The sequence below is a fragment of the Schistocerca cancellata genome, chromosome 2 (assembly GCF_023864275.1).
Source record: "Schistocerca cancellata isolate TAMUIC-IGC-003103 chromosome 2, iqSchCanc2.1, whole genome shotgun sequence".
Lineage (NCBI taxonomy): Eukaryota > Metazoa > Arthropoda > Insecta > Orthoptera > Acrididae > Schistocerca > Schistocerca cancellata.
The window spans coordinates 939,211,008-939,232,107 of record NC_064627.1 but is presented as its reverse complement, the minus strand read 5'-3'; the positions used below and the strand labels follow the sequence as shown (position 1 = coordinate 939,232,107).

The window sequence follows — 21,100 nt, the reverse complement described above, 5'->3', positions numbered from 1 at the left end:
CATGCTGTATTTTTCTTGGGAAGCTAAGCTTTATATGATCCAACAACAAGACAAAGGCACAGTGCATTCAGTTTTACTAAAGACTCCCAGTTCCTCAGTTCAGTGGAGTCAGCAGTTCCATACTAGGCATGTTAGGCTGTTCGAATTGATTAGGCAATACCCTGTTATGTATCCGTGAGCTACAGTTTTTATTATTTGATCTCATCTTCAAGCACATGCTGAAGCTATCAGTTTACATAACCTTACCCCTATTTACACAGACAGGGAATATCAGTGACCATATGTTTTATTATATATTTCACCCTCATGTCACAAATTTTGTCATTGTTTCTTACTTACTACAAAGTCATTCTCAGGTAATTTATTTAAAAAGGAAGGAAAAGTGCGTAATAAAATATTAGAAAACTATATTTTATATCACACTCCCACGCGTAACTACACATACATTACATCATAATTCATCACTAATAAGCTATGTCTACACTCAGTGTTTGAACTGAAGGCTTCAGTTGACTATGTAATAGTATAAAGTTGGTAAATACACGTAAACAAATTGAAACTACTATTCTTTATATTGTTCCACCCCTTTCAGTAACACTTTTTTCCTTGTTTTTCAGCTGATTGTCCTTCTGCAAGAATAACTTAAGTCTCATACATAATCAAAATGATTCATTTCTTATTTACATAATATTTCGTGTAATTTCATAGCTTGTGCCGGAATTTACCAACTGCTGATTACAGAGGTGTATTTAGTTTTGTTGAAAACTTAACTGGTTACATGAAATGGCTCTTAGAATAATGTGTAATGGTGAAATCCAAATGAGATAACTCAGTAGTTTTAACAGTATTGACACCAATAATTGGAAAGTTTTGAGAGCGTTCTATCTAGTAATCTTTCTCAATTTTTCAAAAACTAATTAACTTCAAAGATAATCATAATTACAGAACAGTTACACCCAAATTTACTTTTGCCAATTGAATTATTATGCTTGCTACGTTCCAGGATTTGACCTTATATTTCTGTTGCTCTAATTTTTATGAATCGGGTAACACTGTTCATTATTCAATTTATCTCATAATTGAGAAATTGCATTAATTAACAACATTTCTAACAAGGCAATGTGCTTGTGTGTTTTCCCTTCTTTTCTGAAAAAGGTTTTGGCAGAAAGTTAAGTGTTTCCATTGTGCCTGTCTGCAACTCAATGTGATATCTTTACAGCGAGTACAATCTATCCTTTTCGTAGTTTTTGTTTACTTTTAAATGCATAGTTCACCATGTAGGCATACAATGTACCAAACAAATAGTACTGGGACCTTTCATAATTTCTGAACAACATTTAGTTAAATCACATCATTGGAACCTAGAGATCATCTACATTATTAAATTTTCACCCTGTAGTTTTGTAAACTATAACACAATATCTGAAATCACAAAATATCATTACGCCAGTCTTAATATCACTGCAACCCCACAGTACATGAGTGACAACTTTATGAAAGTTCTATTCACATCTTATTATAAAAATGACCAAAAGTTACAAGATCAACATAAACGAAACAGAATCCACACATTGCAATGGCAATGGTCGGTTGCTTATCTATGACAGTTCACAGATAAAAGACACTAAATTAACACTGCTTCATCACAGTGTTCCTGAAAGCTGAACTTACTGAATATCTTCAGGGACCAATCTGCACTTAATATACCATGTTTTTACTTTTAAATGTAATTGGTGACTTATTCCAAGAACTGTGCATGATTGACTTTTGTTTGCAGAATTATGATTTTTGCAAGCTGGAACATTACAAAATTTGTTGCCACTGAAGTCAACAAGAAATGTAAGTGCCAGTCAGGTGTTGACGGAATACAAACCGAAATGTTAGGTAAACTTATCACCATCCAAGTGAAAACACGTAATTTGAACGAATTTGGAATTCGTGAGAAATGTAGCAACTGCATCACATTCCTCACTGAAATGTAGATCTAACAATAAAAGCAATTTCACATTATGAGACTTCAATTCAAAGCGGGGAACTCACAACCGCGTTAGACACTTACAATTCTACTAACAAACACTGGATAAGAAGTCTTTGCAATATAAAAATTATGAAAGTAAGACACATCTAAGCAAGAACCAGTAAAAAAAAAAAAAAAAAAAAATAAATATATATATATATATATATATATGCTGAATTATCAGTGTAGATATGCTAGACCTGGATCAGAAGCAGCACAAATAACACCCAGCTGCAGAGTGGATTTGCAAGTAGCAGATTACCAGGGACATTAAATAAGTAACTCAACACATCTACTCACTCACTCTCTCTCTCTCTCTCTCTCTCTCTCTCTCTCTCTCTCTCTCTCCCCCCCCCCCCCCCCCCCTCCCTCGCAAACAGAATGCGTATCTCTTGAGGAGGGCATCACGCCAGTATGACAGTGGTAGTTCGGCAGCTTCTGCGAAGGGATTCTCAACTGGGCTAGTGTAATAGGCACCAGTGGTCAAAAGTATTGCACAATGATAATGTGTTAACACAGTGCAAGATGAACGAATTTCCAGCTGAATAAACTAAATATCCATAGTCAAGTTTTGAACGGACATGGGATCGGTATAAACAGAGGAGGACTGTTCGATGTTCTAAGTACCCTTAGGATATGTAGGACATTGAGGGACTGGGTATGGCATGTGGCCAGGTGAGACACTGGGAGGACCAAGAAAGTTTCCTACCAAGCATGAGTCCCATGGATTTTGTAGTTTCGGCGAACAGAGGGCACAGCTCAAAGATGTACCAGGGTGTATACGGGGACAAGGAAAAAAAATTCCCGGGTTATTCCCGGATTTCTCCCGGGTATCCCGTTTAAAAAATACGCTTTTTCCTGGGCGAAAATACACTTTTTCTGTGCTAAGTGACAGTAGGTTTTCCACAGATTTTCCCTCGGAACTGTAAAACTCATCAATTCTTTGAATGGTTAACGTTTTACACAATCGCGTAGAACTTCCCGGAAAAAAAAAAAGAAAAGACGGGCAGAGAAGTTTTGGAGAGACTTAATTTAAAAAAAAGGAGAGAAGTGTTTGAAAGATTTGCAGCAACATATACGTTCCATATTTTCGTATTACGAAAGTATAAATTCAAATTACACAAACAGCGCGTTAGTTTGCGGAGCGTTGAAACCGAGGTTGCGATGTCCTTTTGTAAGCGAGTCATATCTCAAGCCATGAGATCTCGTCAGCCGATGGCAGCAGCTATTCAGAGCATAGGACACGTGTTATAGTCAGCCAATAGCAAGATCACTGGTTACATAGCGCGAACACGCAAGAGGAAAAGTTAACGGCTTACATTAATGTACATAGTACCGTATATCTGCAAGAAAAGCTAAGCTTTCACATATAATATTATGTCTCTAAGATTAACACGCTACAACAGAAGCTAAGCTTTCACATGTCATATTGATCTTTTTTGCGTGTGTCATATTTTAAGATACATCACACAAATGTGCCAGTAAATTTAAAATTATGACATAAATGTCTCGGCTCGAAATTCTTGTAAGTGGCTGGTCCTCAAACTGTTCAGTTTCGAACGCTCTGTGATTTAGATATCCATCCCACTTTCTCACACATAACATAATTCATCTTGCGTAAAAAAAAAAATTTACTTTGAAAGTAACGCTTTTCTAACCACCGTTCGCAATACTATCCGAAGACTGTCAGAAATAGGTTCGATTTACGTTTCCAGAGAGCGCCAGAAAACAGGCATTATTGTGCGTGTGCAACTGCAGTGGTGTAGGAAGCCCGTATGTTCGTTTGTATAAAGCACTAAAAGAGCTTACATTACACCATAAAAGAAACAGGGCATCAGAAGGTGCTCCAAATTGCATCGGAATTTCGTAAACCATACTAAAAATGCATAATTCGGCTTGAAGTGTGAATTGGCTTTTTCCAGATTCACATTGAAGTAGGTCGCATCTGATATTAAGCTTTTCAGTGTGGTTTTTGGGATGTAAATTTTCTTGGAGTACCAGTACTCTAAGATCTCATTTTTGGTCCTTTATTATGGCATAATGCCATATATGGCAGAAGATGATAACGTGCACTTGAAATTCAGCGAAAAGTTGGAACTAGCCAATACTGTAGAATGAAACAATTCGTTTCAAATAAAATGATTGCCTCAGCGGAAAAATTAATAAAGCTAAATTTCTTTAGCAAACTTGCAAAAATAACTTCACTGTTCTGCAAGGCGATTAATGCCCGACTGCTGCTAACTTGGAAATAAAATCAAATCAGAAAACTGAAATTAATAATATATTTCTGCCCTCCGTAATTATGTGAATGTATTTTAATTCACTTGATAGCTCCCGGCCACAGAAATCCGTTTTGTTTTCATTTGACTTGGGAGCTGTACACGAAGAGAAGCAGTGAAATCACTTAACGTAAACACGTGTCACGTGGAGATTAACCCCCTCCCCACTGCAACTCTGTGCAAGCGTGAATCTGGCAGCTAGGGCGCGCGAGAAAAATTTTTCTTGTTTGCATCTGGCTGCTTGCTGCTGCTACCGATACAGCTAACAGCCAAACTTCAAGTAGCGGGAGAAGGTACTGCTTATCCGCGAGTCAAATGCGCATGCGCAACAGACCGCTGGCAATTGGTCAAACGAACCTAATGTGAACAGTTGTGACGTCATGCTCATGGCATGCAGTTTATTGTTACGAAGAATTACAGTCTGCGCCCTACGGCCTTTGACATATTTTTGCTATTTGCAAACGCTTGTGCGTGCACAGTTTTTTGTTGTTGTAAATTGCACTTTTCCTTTGTCACTAAAGTTTTATTTTTTTCCCCTCTCTTTTATATTTTATTGCTGCAGTATCATTCTCCAGCAGCAGGATACAATAACATTCTTTGCTAGAGAATCAATTCTACAGCCAAAATTTAAAAAATTTAACTGAAAGCTAAAACAATGAAAAATTCCCGGAATTCCGAAAAATTCCCGGGTTTTTCCCGGTTTTCTCCCGGGTTTTTCCCAGATTTCCCGGTTGTCCCGGGTCATATACACCCTGTGTACATATGGTGGAAGAAACCCATTGCACCACCAGAAATTTATACAAACAGTTTTGTCAGTGGACAAGCAAAAGCCACTGTCAATGCTCTACAAGTAAAGATGATCGAGACATTGCTGCAAACACAATAGATCGCAGATGTTGACCAAACTCAGTTATGGGTCTGACAGTGGCTTCACACCAGCATCTGGGAAATGTGTCATCTGCCCAAATGCAATTGTATGTACAAAGGAGAAATTGCTTGCCACAAGAGAGAGGTGCTGCAACATCTGTATATTTCTGGCTCGTCTACTTCCATTTATAATAAATTTACCTGTCGCTTGTCACAATTGGCAAAAGGCACGGCACTTTAGTTGCACCTACTTTGAAGTCTAATGACTTATTCATTACAGGGAAGTGTATTTTATAAAATTTCAGTGCTCGTAGGTAAAAGGGCTAATAATTCTGGTCTGTGAAGATGTGAAAAATGCACAGCTCACACACTGCTCTGAATGAGGCAGGCGTGTCATGCGCACTCAGAGCTTTGTGCCGGCTTGCGTATGTCAACTGCCCACCAATGGAAGCTTATGGAACCTACCGGTCCTTTTCAGTACATTGGAGTTAGCAGCCTGTGGCAGGACTTGCCTCTTGAGATGGCTGAGGGCAACGGTTTCATGAGCTTGCTGGAAAACAAGTACAAGTCTTGGAATGTGGTTTGGCCTTGGGAAATACAGAAGCGCCAAACTATGTTCCAATTCGCTCATCACCCACCGACATCAGCAGGAATTTCTAGAACAAACTAGTGAGGAAGATGTGCTCCAACTGGCCTGTGACTGACGGCATTCCCGGGTGGGGATTTGGTAACATGGGACTGACATGCTACTGGTGGAAAAGAGTTGCATTTTTCCTTAGTGATGTTTGTGGAAAGATGGGCACAAACTGCTCCATTGGAAGTGGTGGAAGAAGAGAGACATTTGGTTTTTTGGTGGATGGGGATAGATAGTTGAAGATGTCATGGCACTTGGAGGTGTACAGGTCCTGATGAGCAAGGGGGTCCAATTCTCTACTATGACCACAGTCCTCCGACTTGCCACCACAGCAGACTGGTGATAGTATACCGCAGCATGGCTCACTAAATGGGGGTTAACATTGAAACAGGAAGCATACCATTGCCACAGCTCCACTAAACATGACTTGTGCCTTAGTGTCATTTGATATGGTATTCTATCAACCACTGAAGTTTCTAAATTAATCTTGGGTTGAAATGGATTAATGATTAAATGTGCTGCTAGGATACAGTGGTCATCCCTCCACATATCTATCTTTTAAGCTGTCATAAGCAATTAATTTTGTTTTTCATAGAATGTTGAAGCCAATACTTTGTAATTACTTAAAATAATAAATAATCTGTTTATGTTTGATTTGCATTTCTATTTTGATGAGCACATAGTTCCTTCAGTTTGCTAATTTACTCTACTGACTGAACAGGCAGTTATACAGTAGGATATTGAAATTTACCACCTTATGATTATATTTTAAGGCAGTCCAAGATAGTGATTATGTTGCTTAATTTACAATTAACATGGAGTCATAAGGGGGCTGTGAGAGAGTCTTGGTAATTCATTACTCAGAGAGGTTTCACAATCTCACAAACCATGGGATATTGCAACCTCTGTCCCAGAGAGCCAACAGACGTTGCCCCCACACAACGAAAGAGAGGGTGGAACTGTTAAAAGAACTAATACAGGAAATCCATCTACCTTTCTTGCTATCCCAATGAATATGATAACACTGTGCATGCAACTATTTATAACAAATACAGTTTGCCATTATAGGATGATGGTTAAAAACACAGAGACCATATCCCCGCATGCAAATCACATTGCGGCACGCATCAGTCCACCAGAGGACTGGGACACGGCATGGTAAAGAAGTGCGAGGTATGGAACATTCTGAAGCCTTCAGGATTTGTAAGGTACTCTACCTGGCCAATCATAAGTGGAGGAACAATGTTCATCGGAGGTCACCAGCTAGGAGTAAAGCCTCCAGCCTGCCTCAGAACCTTAGAAAACTGCCGATTGGGTTTACATAGCTACATTGTGCACAGGCTGGGGGATACTGTTCCATCAAATCTAACAGAGCATCAGAATTTGCAAAGGCAGAAAGGTAGGCAGTGTGCACCAGCGAAATGGAAGTCGGCGGGGTGAGGGTATCATGCAATGACACCTTTGAAGAGGATCTCAGTCAGGGAAGGAGAAGACCATTTGCTTTGTTCAATTTCTTAGTGCCACTATGGTTGGCAGACAAAGACTTTATTTTATACATCTAGTTCCATGAGACCAAACTGTGGAGCAAGTATCCAAAGTCACGGAAAGAGTAAGTACATGAAACTACAACATAAAAGTAATAACAGATAAAATAAAATGTCTACGAACCCAAAAAAAGACAAGCCATTAGTTTAAGTAAATGGAATCAACAATATAACACAGCAATCAGCTTAATTTTTCAAGGAATTCCTAAACAGAATAGGAGGAGTGACCCACGAGGAAATTTCAGTTTTGGTTTGAAAGCACGTGGATTACTGTTAAGATTTTTGAATTCCTGTGGTAGCTTACTTAAAATGGATGCAGCAATATACTGCACACCTATCTGTACAACAGCCAAGGAATGTGATCCAAATGCAGAACAGATTTCTGCCTAGTATTAACTGAATGAATCCAGCTGGGTGGAAGGATCTAAGAAGTCCTTGAAGGAATGTTCCTGTCTCCTTTCCAGCCTGTGAGTTGTGATTTTTCCATCAGGGGCGAAGATTGGTAGCTTGTTGTGCAACTGTAGGAGGAGGAGACGGGAATGATATCACGATACTGGGTGATTTCACAGCTGCAGTACTGAACTGGAGGTCACACGTCTGCATGACCATGTCCTTCATGGAGTGATGCATACTGAGGACATTACTGTACGTGCTAGATGGTAAAATGCAGGGCTTTTGACTAGCCAACAACTTTAGAGTGACAGGGTAGGGCACTTTTTGCTTCACCTGGATTTCCTGGACATTCCACTCTTTGAGACACACGTGACATTCACGGGATGAGGCAGCATGGCTGCCACTACAATTGACACAGCGGGGAGGAGGAGGTGGGCAGTTGCCCTTATGAGCATCTGTGCAACAAGTAACACATGTAGCCACGTTTCGACAGGACACGCGATTATGGTTATAACACTGACACTGATATCAACACATCTGATTTCCAATGTATAGTTGGGCCACAGTGACTTCATAGCCAGCCTTAATCTTCAATAGAAACACTACTTGAACAAATGTGAGAAACAGAGTGCATGCAGGCATGAAGTTTGCATCAACCTGTTTCATTACCCAAATGACTGCAGCGATGCCCTGATCAGAGAGAGAATGTTGGATTTCTCCCTCGGTATGACCATCAAGTAGCCAAGTGTAAGAAACACCCCACAAAGCATTCAGTGTATGATTGGTCTCAACACAAACAGGATAGCCATGGAGGAGCAAAGTAATAAGCAGTTGTTGGCTTGAAAAATCACAATTGATCTCCATAAGTGAAGTTGCACTGCATAAGCAAGAGCAGGATTTCACAGGGCCTGCAACTGCTTCAACATCTCTCTGAGTAATAAATGGATTAACTGTAGCAAAAGACTGACCTCCTTCAGTACATGACACCAGGAAGAACTGAGGTACAGCTGGGAGAGTCACTGAATCTTTAGTCTCATTTAGTTTATGTTTAATAGATGTAGACAGAGATGAAGATGACCGGCCCTTTAGGAAAAAATCCTCCACGACTGCCGGCATCTGCAGTGGTGTGCTCCTTCAGACAAGGGCCAGGGGTGCCTCTATGGCGGCGGGGGTGGGGGTGGGGGGGTGGGGGGAGTGTTTGCCCACCTTCAGTGATCGTTGACACCGCACGTCCCACCCCTCGAACTCCAGACAGAGGGACTAATTGGCAGTTGGGAAGGTAAGAGCTCTGGCAGTCCCCCTTGCTGGGCCTGGCCTGTAACTGGCATTAACTGTGAAACCTACCTGTACACCCAGGGCTAGCAAAAGCATTACCCAGTCACCAGTTATGGATCAAATATGTGGGCCGGCCTTCATGAGTACGCAGGGAGGAGGAAGAATAAACAAAAATACCTCAAACACCGAAGCGGGGGATGGGGAGGAGCTGGAGAACAAAGAAAGGAGGAAAAAACAGATGAGGGATTGTTCCAATCCTGGGCTACAAAAACTTCAGGACGTTTTCCCAAAAATACCCAAGAGACGTACCCCAAGGGAGGGGAAAAGTACATCAGACATGAAACACAGGATGAGAAGAGGTGCTGCAAAGCCTGGGGCCTCATGACAGCCAAGCACAAACTCACCCAAGAATTGCGAGCCCCTTGGGGATGGTGATTAAAGCGTCAGCACTACCAACAGAGACATCCAGTTGTGCAGCAAGATCTACATCTACATCTATACTCCGCAAGCCACCTGACGGTGTGTGGCGGAATGTACCTTGAGTACCTCTATCATTTCTCCCTTCTATTCCAGTCTCTTATTATTCGTGAAAAGAAAGATTGTCTGTACGCCTCTGTGTGGGGTCTAATCTCTCTCATTTTATCCTCATGGTCTCTTCGCGAGATATACGTAGGAGGGAGCAATATACTGCTTGACTCCTCAGTGAAGGTATGTTCTCGAAACTTCAACAAAGGCCCGTACCGAGCTACCGAGCATCTCTCTTGCAGAGTTTTCCACTGGAGTTTATCTATCATCTCCATAACGCTTTCGCGAATACTAAATGATTCTGTAACGAAGCGCACTGCTCTGTTCGATCTTCACCATCTCTTCTATCAACTGTATCTGGTACGGATCCCACACCGGTGAGCAGTATTCAAGCACTGGGCAAAAAAGTATACTGTAACCCACTTCTTTTGTTTTCGGACTGCATTTCTTTAGGATTCTTCCAAGGAATCTCAGTCTGGCATCTGCTTTACCAGCGATTAATTTTACATGGTCATTCCATTTTAAATCACTCCTAATGCCTACTCCAAGATAATTTATGGAATTAACTGCTTCCAGTTGCTGACCTGCTATATTGTAGCTAAATGATAAAGGATCTTTCTTTCTATGTATTCGTAGCACATTACACTTGTCTACATTGAGATTCAATTGCCATTCCCTGCACCGTGCGTCAATTCGTTGCAGATCCTTCTGCATTTCAGTACAATTTTCCATTGTTACATCCTCTCTATATACTACAGCATCATCTGCAAAGAGCCTCAGTGAACTTCCGATGTTATTCACAGTGTCCTACGACACATCCCTGCGGCATATCTGAAATCACTCTTACTTCAGAAGACTTCTCTCCACCGAGAATGACATTCTGCGTCCTGTTATCTATGAACTCTTCACTCCAATCACACAATTGGTCTGATAGTCCATATGCTCTTACTTTGTTCATTAAACAACTGTGGAGAACTGCATCAAACTCCTTGCAGAAGTCAAGAAATACGGCATCTACCTGGGAACCTGTGTCTATGGCCCTCTGAGTCTCGTGGACGAATAGCGCAAGCTGGGTTTCACACGATGGTCTTTTTCAAAACCCTAGTCTCCAGAAAAGTCATTATATTATATTCTAACATAATACATGTTCCAAATTTCTACAACTGATTGACGTTAGAGATAAGTCTATAGTTCTGCACATCTGTTCAATGTCCCTTCTTGAAAGCAGGGATGACCTGTGCCCTTTACCAATATTTTGGAATGCTACGCTCTTCTAGAGACCTACAGTACACCGCTGCAAGAAAGGGGCAAGGTCCTTTGCGTACTCTGTAAAATCGAACTGGTTTCCCATCAGGTCCAGCAGCCTTTCCTCTTGAGCGATTTTATTGTTTTTCTACCCCTCTGTCATCTATATCGATATCTACAATTTTGTCATCTGTGTGACAATCTACAGAAGGAATTACAGTGCAGTCTTTGTTTGCAATCCATCAATCACCTTGAATAAGAGTGTCTACATGTTCCAACACTGCAGGAGTAACAACTGTGTGCGACTGGTTGGTGCGGAGATCTGACAGGTTTGCACAACCTCGCTGCTACAATAAAAGATGCCTCGACAAATGACTCGCCATGCTTCTGTCCACTGCCAGGTCTCCATAAACATTCTGCAAATGCCTATAAATATCTGTGATGCTCTTGTTTTTCAGCCAAAAACTCAATGAGAGCTCTCTGCTTGGAACACACCTCTGTTACAGAAGCCATTTTGAAGGCTACATATAGCGCCATCTCCTATCTGAAATTCATAGAACTATAGAGGCTGAAGTGGAAATATTCCATGATGTCACGCAACACATTTTTTTCAACCAAAATTGGCCGAGAAAAAAGAAAGTGTTGCATTACTTATTGAATGCCTCTCATAGTACGTAGGGAGTTCAGAAAGTAAGTTACACATGTTGCCCCACTCCAAAATCCTTACACAACAGGAATGCCACACAGTCAGGAGTACATGTTCCATATTTCCTGCAGTGACATTTGTGATGCATTTCTGGTAACAGATGCATCACTGGAAACCAACTCCAAAGTTCAAGTATGTGGAACAGTATAATTCATAGGCTGAATGTCTAAACTGCACACAAATTCACTGTGGAATTCTGGCAGTATATGGACCAAATGGAATATCATGTCCAGCCATAGTGAATCGATGCCAACAAGTTGACGAAGATCGAAAGAGTCAGGATATCCAGATTTTGCGATGTGCTAGACCACCTGCAGAGGAAGGTTTTCCAATGATAACATTTACGCTGTTCTCCAAAGGCTCCATGACCAAGGAGCAGATTTCTATCACTGATAGAATGTTCTCCACTGATCAGTATGATCACCATTGTTATGATCAACTTGTCCCTGGGTCACAGTATCTGTTATTGGAAACAGAAGTATTACACCATCCCTCACCAGAGTCTTTCGCACGTATAACACATCCAATTTCAGCTTTTATATCAGTCTTTAAAGGTATCCATCATCAGCCTATTCCTCATGGCATTAACTCTCAATAGTTAATTATTATTTGGGCTGAATAGCTCAAATGGAACATTATGTTCAACCATTCACCTTAATGAAATCATTCTTAATTCTGGTGATGCTCAGCATCTCCTGCCTTAAAGTATATGAAAAGTCGTAGATCCTTCATGTTGCCTTAGTAGACAGACACCTACACGAAAGGCAATTTAAATTCTCAGGCAAGTTAATATATCTGGATACTCTTATAGGTGGAACCCTTTTGTAAGGTTGCAATTCCGCATGAAGTACATTAAATGTTCCAGTCTACACAATCTTAAATTCTACTTTTATTGCACTGTGAAAATCTGCAGGATCTTGCAAACTGACAACTTATCTAGTAGTACCAGATTGACTCACACTTCATTATACCTTCATATTTCCACAGTATTCTGTTGCTGGGCTTCTTGCCTTGTCCTCAGTTTCTTAAGTTTCTGAAACTTCAGTGGAGGTACAAATTTACTACCAGTGAAAATCACTTCAAATTACAGCGCGCGCGCGCGCGCACACACACACACACACACACACACACACACACACACACACACACACACACACAGAGAGAGAGAGAGAGAGAGAGAGAGAGAGAGAGAGAGAGAGAGAGAGAGAGAGAGACCAATGTAAGTTATCTTGCAGAGCACAGAAATGAAGCTATCTGTCAGCTACATTATCTACCTCCAACAGAACAATTACCTGTGGCTAATTTAGAATACAAGTAAACAAATCTAGAAGATAAAAATCCAAGGACATACCTTTCTCCATCCGTTTCTTTATCAGTCTCTCTAAGCCCTGAACTTGTTGGTTTCCAGGTTCAACTTGTAGGAACACTCTGCAGTATTGTAAAGCTTTGGTGTATTCCTGTAAACAACATGCATCATACATGAACTTTCATGAACTCAAAACCTTCTGCTTGGATTTTTTAAACTAGCGTGACTCAATTTATAGAAGAAAATCAGTAATACTTTAATAAGAGCACCAAATTCCTTGGACATTGCCTTATTAAAGTTGGAACTGTGTGACACATTAAGTTTATCTTCTGGAAATTTCTCAGTCTGTCATAAGAAGATATAAAGTCACTTGCCATAGACCCCCTTCCCAAAAATGAATTTTGTTTAAGAAGAATCAAAGTTGAATGGAAAAAAATTAAAATCAAAACAACACAGAGAGAAATGTTATGTAGCAAGTTTAATCTCTCATAGATTATGTCAGCACACACAAATACTATGCTAGATCAGATGATTCCACAGAGGCTTCAATTGTGTCTCTTCCTTCTCCTCCACTGAAACTTTAGTAGGGGAAACCATCTCCAACTAACTACAAAACTTCTAGATGAGAGAGAAAGCATTCTGGCACAAAGAGCAGGAAGTAAATATTTGGGTTTGTTTATAAAATAGATGTTGCCAAACACACACATTTCTTTTTATTTATCTTCTGCATGATGCATTTCATGAAATGACTTTTCAAATTCGTTTTATATTAATAGTGCCATGTATTTGTGATGTTTTTGGTGTGTGGCATAATACAGAAAAAATGCACTTTAAAATGATTAAAATTTCCTGAAATGCATCAAGCAAAATATAGATCAAAAGAAAATCTTGAGTGGTACTGGAAGAAGTTATTTCATATACAAACCCACTGTCTTAGTCACAGGCTTTCACCAACCATTTCTGATGGGTAAAATAAAGTAGAATGTAAATCATTTGTGGAAAGAGCTCAACCCATTTTGCGTACTGATATGCTGTTTTCCCTTTATCCTATGTCCTGAATGTGTCATCTATAGGGAGGAAAAGTAATGATAAAATCCATCTGCTCCTACAAAAGCTTATTTCATTAGGTAGTGCACATTTCAAAGCAGAGCCTCACTGTCAGTGCTTCAGTTGACTATAGAATTTCAATTAAACGAAAACCGCAATGAAGGTCCTTTCAAAGGTATCTCTCATCAAAAATTGCCATGGCTGGCGAAGATGTCAGCAAATCCTAGACCCTTTAATTGCTACAGATGCGCTCTCTGCAATCCTTTGTTTTGCCGTACTGCTTGCCTAATGCTGCTACGTGTGCTCAGCGACAGTGTTTCAGCTGCTGTGAAATACTTCTCATTCAATTCGAATACTTCTCACTCAGTTTTAAGGAAACTATTTGGGGAAAAATTTTGATGTTTGCATATGTTAAGCCACTAGCCCAACACACAAGTTAGTGTTTCCACACACCTAAGTTGGAAATGCTACTTACAAAACTTTCAAGACGGCAGCTTTTAGCTGAAGCTGCTTGTAGTGATGATTTTTAAAAAAAAAAAAAAAAAAAAAAAAAAAAAAAAAAAAAAAAAAAAAAAAAAACCCACATATAATGTGTATGGAAATGGGCATCTTCCAGGAATCGTTTGGTAACATCCAATATGCTAATAACACTGATCTGCCAAGGACAATGTTTTCTTCGGAAAACAATTTTGACCGAGTACAATCAATTTCAAAATTTTCCAGGTAGATATTTTTGACTCTGTACGTAAGTCTGATACATACAGGAGAGATTGTGGACCAGCTTGCATTAAATTGCACATATCATTGAAATATCTGGCAACTGGACTCACTGTAATAGAAGTATTGCATTCCTAACAGCTGTTTCTAAATTTTTATGTTTTCTACATTATACTGAAGGTAGATCAACTAGTAAGATTTTTGTCTCAACAGTTCAGCTTTGTTTTCATTTTTTAACTTCTTCAAAGTTCTGATTACAGGTGCTGGAACTATGCATTTTACCAGTACAATACTTAATTTTTGCAACTATCCTTTGTACTAATGCAGAGATTAGGCATTACACAAAAATAGCACTAATTTAAACAGTTCTATTTACACAGGATTTTAATGAATGTCAAGAATAATTCTAAATATCAAACTACAAATTTCGCAGTAATATTTACATTCAATGAATAAAGCAAAAAAATGTGATTAAACTGAAATAAAAAGGCACATTTACAGTAATTACTGTTCTGAAGTAATATGAAACTCTGCAAGTCCACACTCCCAGTTATAATACTTTTTAAACCATTTCACCACTTCAAACAATAGTGTATTACTTTATTACAAATATGAAAGGAGAAAATATAAAAATGCAGTAAATGAAGCAGGCAAAAAGGAATACAAACGTCTCAATAATGATATTGACAGGAAGTGCAAAATGGCTAAGCAGGCATGGCTAGAGGACAAATGTAAGGATGTAGAGGCTTATCTCACTAGGGGTAAGATAGATACTGCCTACAGGAAAATTAAAGAGACCTTTGGAGAAAAGAGAACCACTTGTATGAATATCAAGAGCTCACATGGAAACCCAGTTCTAAGCAAAGAAGGGAAAGCAGAAAGGTGGAAGGAGTATACAGAGGGTCTATACAAGGGCGATTTACTTGAGGACAATATTATGGAAATGGAAGAGGATGTAGATGAAGATGAAATGGGAGATATGATACTGCGTGAAGAGTTTGATAGAGCACTTAAAGACCTGAGTCAAAACAAAGCCCCCGGAGTAGACAACATTCCATTAGAACTACTGACAGCCTTGGGAGAGCCAGTACTAACAAAACTCTACCATCTGGTGAGCAAGATGTATGAGACAGGCGAAATACCCTCAGACTTCAAGAAGAATACAATAATTCCAATCCCAAAGAAAGCAGGTGTTGACAAATGTGAAAATTACCGAACTATCAGTTTAATAAGTCACAGCTGCAAAATACTAACGCGAATTCTTTACAGACGAATGGAAAAACTGGTAGAAGCCGACCTCGTGGAAGATCAGTTTGGATTCCGTAGAAATGTTGGAACACGTGAGGCAATACTGACGCTACAACTTATCTTAAAAGAAAGATTAAGGAAAGGCAAACCTACATTTCTAGCATTTGTAGACTTAGAGAAAGCTTTTGACAATGTTGATTTCAATAGTCTCTTTCGAATTATGAAGCTGGCAGGGGTAAAATACAGGGAGAAAAAGGCTATATACAATTTGCACAGAAATCAGATGGCAGTTGTAAGGGTCGAGGGCCACGAAAGGGAAGCAGTGGTTGGGAAGGGAGTGAGACAGGGTTGTAGCCTATCCCCGATGTTATTCAATCTGTATATTGAGCAAGCAATAAAGGAAACAAAAGAAAAGTTTGGAGTAGGTATTAAAATCCATGGAGAAGAAATAAAAACTTTGAGGTTTGCTGATGACATTGTAATTCTGTCAGAGACAGCAAGGGACTTGGAAGAGCAAATGAATGGAATGGACAGTGTCTTGAAAGGAGGGTATAAGATGGACATCAACAAAACAAGGATAATGGAATGTAGTTGAATTAAGTCGGGTGATGCTGATGGAATTAGATTAGGAAATAAGACACTTAACAACAACAACAACAACATCATCATTTGAAGACTATGCCCATTTTTTGAATGGTACTAATTTTTCACATAAACAAATGATTCTAGATCTGGGCTGTACAATGAATCTGAGCACACGAAGTAAACCCACCTATCACCCTCTGCTGAAACTCACAGGCGATTGTGGGGGTGAAGCAACACTGTGCAAGCGAGTAACACATCTCTTACCTTTCGTGATTTACATATAAGTTGGCATGACAGTTTTAAGAAATTTATGCCTGTGCAGGATGGCTACTCAAAATTGGAAAAAATCACCTGAGAATTTCAGGTGTGAGGAGGCAGATTCTGTCAATAAGCTCCTGATACATTAAAGAAAATGAATGGTGAGCTGGAGGGTGAGAGGGGGGGGGGGGGCAGCATACCACAATGATTTACTTTCTTCCCAGCCAAGCTATGTACCAGTCATAAGCAGTAGCTTAATCATAGTTTTTTGAACATCAATAATTTATACAGAATAGTATTCAATAATTAACACACTTTGAAATATTAAGCATTTTAAAATTTGTCACTTATAAAACTACATAAAATTCAATTTCAATGCTTTCCCAAGATTTCATGAAATTCTCTCAGATTTTCCTGAATCTTGTAGGTAAAGTTTAATTCCCTGAGAATAACAGTTTCTCCAGAGAATCGCCAACCTGATGTGGAAACCTGGCTGCCCAATCATGTATCTGCGCATCAAAATACAGTCACAACGATCACCATATTTCATGAACGGTTCAAGATATCTAAACAAGGTTTCTTTTTGCAAATGACAGCACACAAAGATGCATGATGAATACAGGAAACAGTTTTATTCACTGTTTGAAGTGACTTATCTGCAGCAATTAGAGGGTTGGCAGAACAAATATTTCAATAGCACATAAGGAAGACCCAGATGCTACCTTTAAACACGCCCTCAGTACTTCGGAAGCAGCACAGCGTAATGAGTTAATTCATCCACAGTAGTCAGAGGGTTTCGTACAGATGATGGTAATTCATGTACTTCACTAAGAAAATTAGACATCCAGGTAGTTGGACAACAGTACAGAATAACCGTGAGAAATACGTGCTTGAACACAACACTCAGCCATGAACAGCACCCAATACGTTGCAGCAAGTATCAGTCGTCGTCAAAACAGAGTTCTGTGTTGTTGCAAGTGCATTGTGTCAGAGCTCACTGTGTTCAATCATGGGCAAATGGTTGGTGCTTGTATAGTGGGTGCTTCCGTATTGAAGATAATTGAAGTGTTTGGTGTTTTAAGGAACACTATATTGAAGGTCTGTACCAACACAGGGAAGAAGGTAAAACATCTTCAGCTAAGTCCATGTGATGTGGGTGAAGTGGGGCGGGGGAGACCACAGCCATCAGATCTCAATATTATTGAGCCTTTGTGGTCTACTTTGGATATGGGTGCATGATTACTAACCACTTCCATCTTTGTTACCTGAACTTGGACCTATTTTGAAGGAAGAATGGTGTAAGATTCCCTTTAAAACCACACAGCACTTCTATTTACCCATTCTGAGACAACTACAAGTTGTTTCAAATGCCAACTGTTTTCCTGCACCATATTAGGCATCGTAATGTGTTGGTGTTTCCCTATTTTTGTCTACCCTCGTACCTTCAGTAGCTTTTATAGTACCCATTCCTTGCAAAATGAAATCTTTTCTGAAACATCTGTAGAAGGTGCACATTCCAAATCCTGCCACATAATGAATGCATTGAGGAGCTGGCAAGTGTGTCGTGGTTCTTATTTCTTGTATATCATGCCAGACTACCGTATTTACTCGAATCTAAGCCGCACTCAAATCTAAGCCGCACCTTAAAAATGAGACTCGAAATCAAGGAAAAAAAATTTTCCCGAATCTAAGCCGCACCTGAAATTTGAGACTCGAAATTCAAGGGGAGATAAGAGTTTTAGGCCGCACCTCCAAATCGAAACAAAGTTGGTCCATTATAATACGAGACACAATTTAGGCCGAATGAATGACGATACAGCTACAGTAGTTTGGTTCGTGTCGTAAGCTTAGCAGTTAAACTTTACCAGGTAGCCATTGCTATGCGTCAGGCGCTCCGTCCGTATTTATACAGGTACCCTTCCTTTTTCATGTGCTTCGTCTGGTTTGAATTGATTGCTTATTTTTCTTTGATCTGATAAGTGCCGTTATGTGTTTACGTCACTCTAAGCTGAAAATGCATTACTGTACTGTGTCATGCATTGTTTGTCGCATTCTGATAATGAGTGTTTACAGCCTGTCGCCGCTCGCAGCATGGCTTGCTCTTGTGTGCGGTTACTTACACTGCTGCTTTATTTGATAATGATCAACAAGAACCAAATAATAGACTGCATATGCTGGGAGATGTTCTGAACAAGAGTTTAACGAACATTTTTCTCCGTTTGAAAATCTTTGCAGATGCCTCTTTAGTACATTATATTCTGCACAGAAATTAGAGTCATCTTAGATTTAAAAATCTAGTCAATTGCTGTGCTTCATTTCTGACTGTATCACTATTAGGCATAAGAATAATACGAATATAAACATGACATGATATGTGTATTCTTCCGCGTTTGCTGTTGTCTCTCTCTAGTTTCGTAGTTTATTAGGCAGACAGGATTTAAATGAGACAGCAGCAAACACGAAAGAATACATGGGAAAATGTTTATATTCGTATTATTCTTATGGTGAAGAGAATACTGCATGTGATTCACAATTCATAAAAGTTCCTAGTAGCAACCATCTCTTCTCACAGGTAGGAAAAAATTCAGGACGTAGAGTTTCCCATATTGACAAACATCCCAAACAGTCTTGCCAGTCGGATTTTCGTAGTACATTGAAATGCTGCTAGAAGATGAACAATACGAAATTTCCATTTACTTCGTTGGATAATGTATGAAAGTGCAGTGGTCGAAACTCGGGGTGGAGAAAAAAGCTCGTTATCCACCTTTTTTTAAAATTTATTTACTGACAAAGGGGTTTTGGCGCCAGTATTTATCTTTGTGCCTGCAAAACATGCCTGTTGTAGCACTACATATATTCGATGGCAGAAGTTAGTTGTGGCGGCACCTACCAACATTTTTCAGAACTTCCGCTTACTTTGCACTCGATTCTAAGCCACAGGCGGTTTTTTGGATTACAAAAACCGGAAAAAAAGTGCACTTAGATTCGAGTAAATATGGTACACTACCAAATAATAGGTGTGAAAGATTTTTGTTTCCTGGATAATGAAGGTGCACTTTCTTAGATTAATGCTCAGAATAAGCATCATGGGCATAGCTGGGCACTTCTGTCAAGCAGCTTTGTTGCTTTCTCAAATGTCTTCCCAAAAACTGTCATCCATGTAGCAAAGATGTAGACAACCACAATATTTTTATCTGCTTCATTTTACGGATCTGAAAGTAACTTTACAAGAGTTACCATCTCAAATATCTCTCTGCAATGGTTGATCTTAAACATCATCCCAGACCCCAACAGAACAATTTGTCACATTTTTCTCCAGTCTGGATACAGCAATTTTAACTAAATTCCATTCAAGAGATGGCTTAAATTCTGAGCTGCCCCCTAATTAATCATTTAGAGGGCAACATTTCTTTTCTATCCCAAAGAGATGTGGGCCAGTTGTTTGCCTTTACAGGCCACTAGCTGATGACTATGATTACGCAACAGCCATCGGCAGTAAGGGACTGGCCAACTAATGTTTTAACTACAAGAGAGCATCACCAATTTTAAGCAAGGGCAATCACTGTATTACAAACTGAGTTTTACTGCCTGAATACACTAAAACACAGAGGCAGGGTGTGTACACCGACAAGAAAAAAATTTCCTTATTTCTCTATTAAAAAGCACTTTTTCCAGAGTGAAAATAAATATTTCCAGGTTATGTGACAGTATACTTTCCATTGGAACTGTAAAATTTATCAACTTTGAATGATAAAGGTTTTATACAATTAGAACACTAACACGTTAGGAAACTAAATAAACCAAAAAGAAACACGTTTTGGAAAGAACTTTTCTACGCAGTAACATGTACACCGCGTATTTTCTTATTGTGAAAGTATAAATACTAATTCCATCATATACAGCTCATTAGCTTCTGAAGCACTTAAGTTGAGATTGCAATGCACTTTGTCAGCCAATCAAGTCACATGATTTCCCCATATGATGACAGCATATATCACTGTTAAATAACGTAAACAAATAAATAGGAAAAGTTGATGGATTAAATTACTATACATAAGCAAGCTAAGCTTTCACATATAATATTGGTCCCTTTTAGTAGTGTTACTCCTTAAGATATGTCAACACAAATGTGATAGTAAAATTTTAAATAATGACATAAATGGCTGGTCTTCTGGTCCCAAAACTTTTCTAAGTGGCTGGTCCTCAAAGTGTTGAGTTCTGAATTAGAGTAAAACGGTCTGTTATTTAAGGACATCATCGCACACTCACACAAGTAATAACTCTTCTTGCGTAAAAAGGAACTTACTTTGAAATTAACACTTCTCAAACCATCACTCGCAATATTTCCCTGTGGCCTGTTAGAAATAGGTTCATCTGAACAGTTGCCAGGAAGCACCAGAAAATAGGTGTTACAGCCTATGCGCAGCTAGAATGATGTAGGGAGCCCATGCTTG

The 21,100-nt window shown here is 39.4% G+C and overlaps 1 protein-coding gene across 1 annotated transcript in view; it reads right to left on the bottom strand.

Moving 5' to 3' along the window:
• The window catches only part of LOC126162912 (mitochondrial fission 1 protein), a 38,286-nt gene that overhangs the window by 4,699 nt on the left and 12,487 nt on the right, over positions 1–21,100 (bottom strand). The window contains exon 3 of the mRNA XM_049919723.1: positions 12,837–12,942. Coding sequence (XP_049775680.1) covers positions 12,837–12,942 — 106 coding nt within the window. The remainder of the gene's footprint in view (positions 1–12,836; positions 12,943–21,100) is intronic.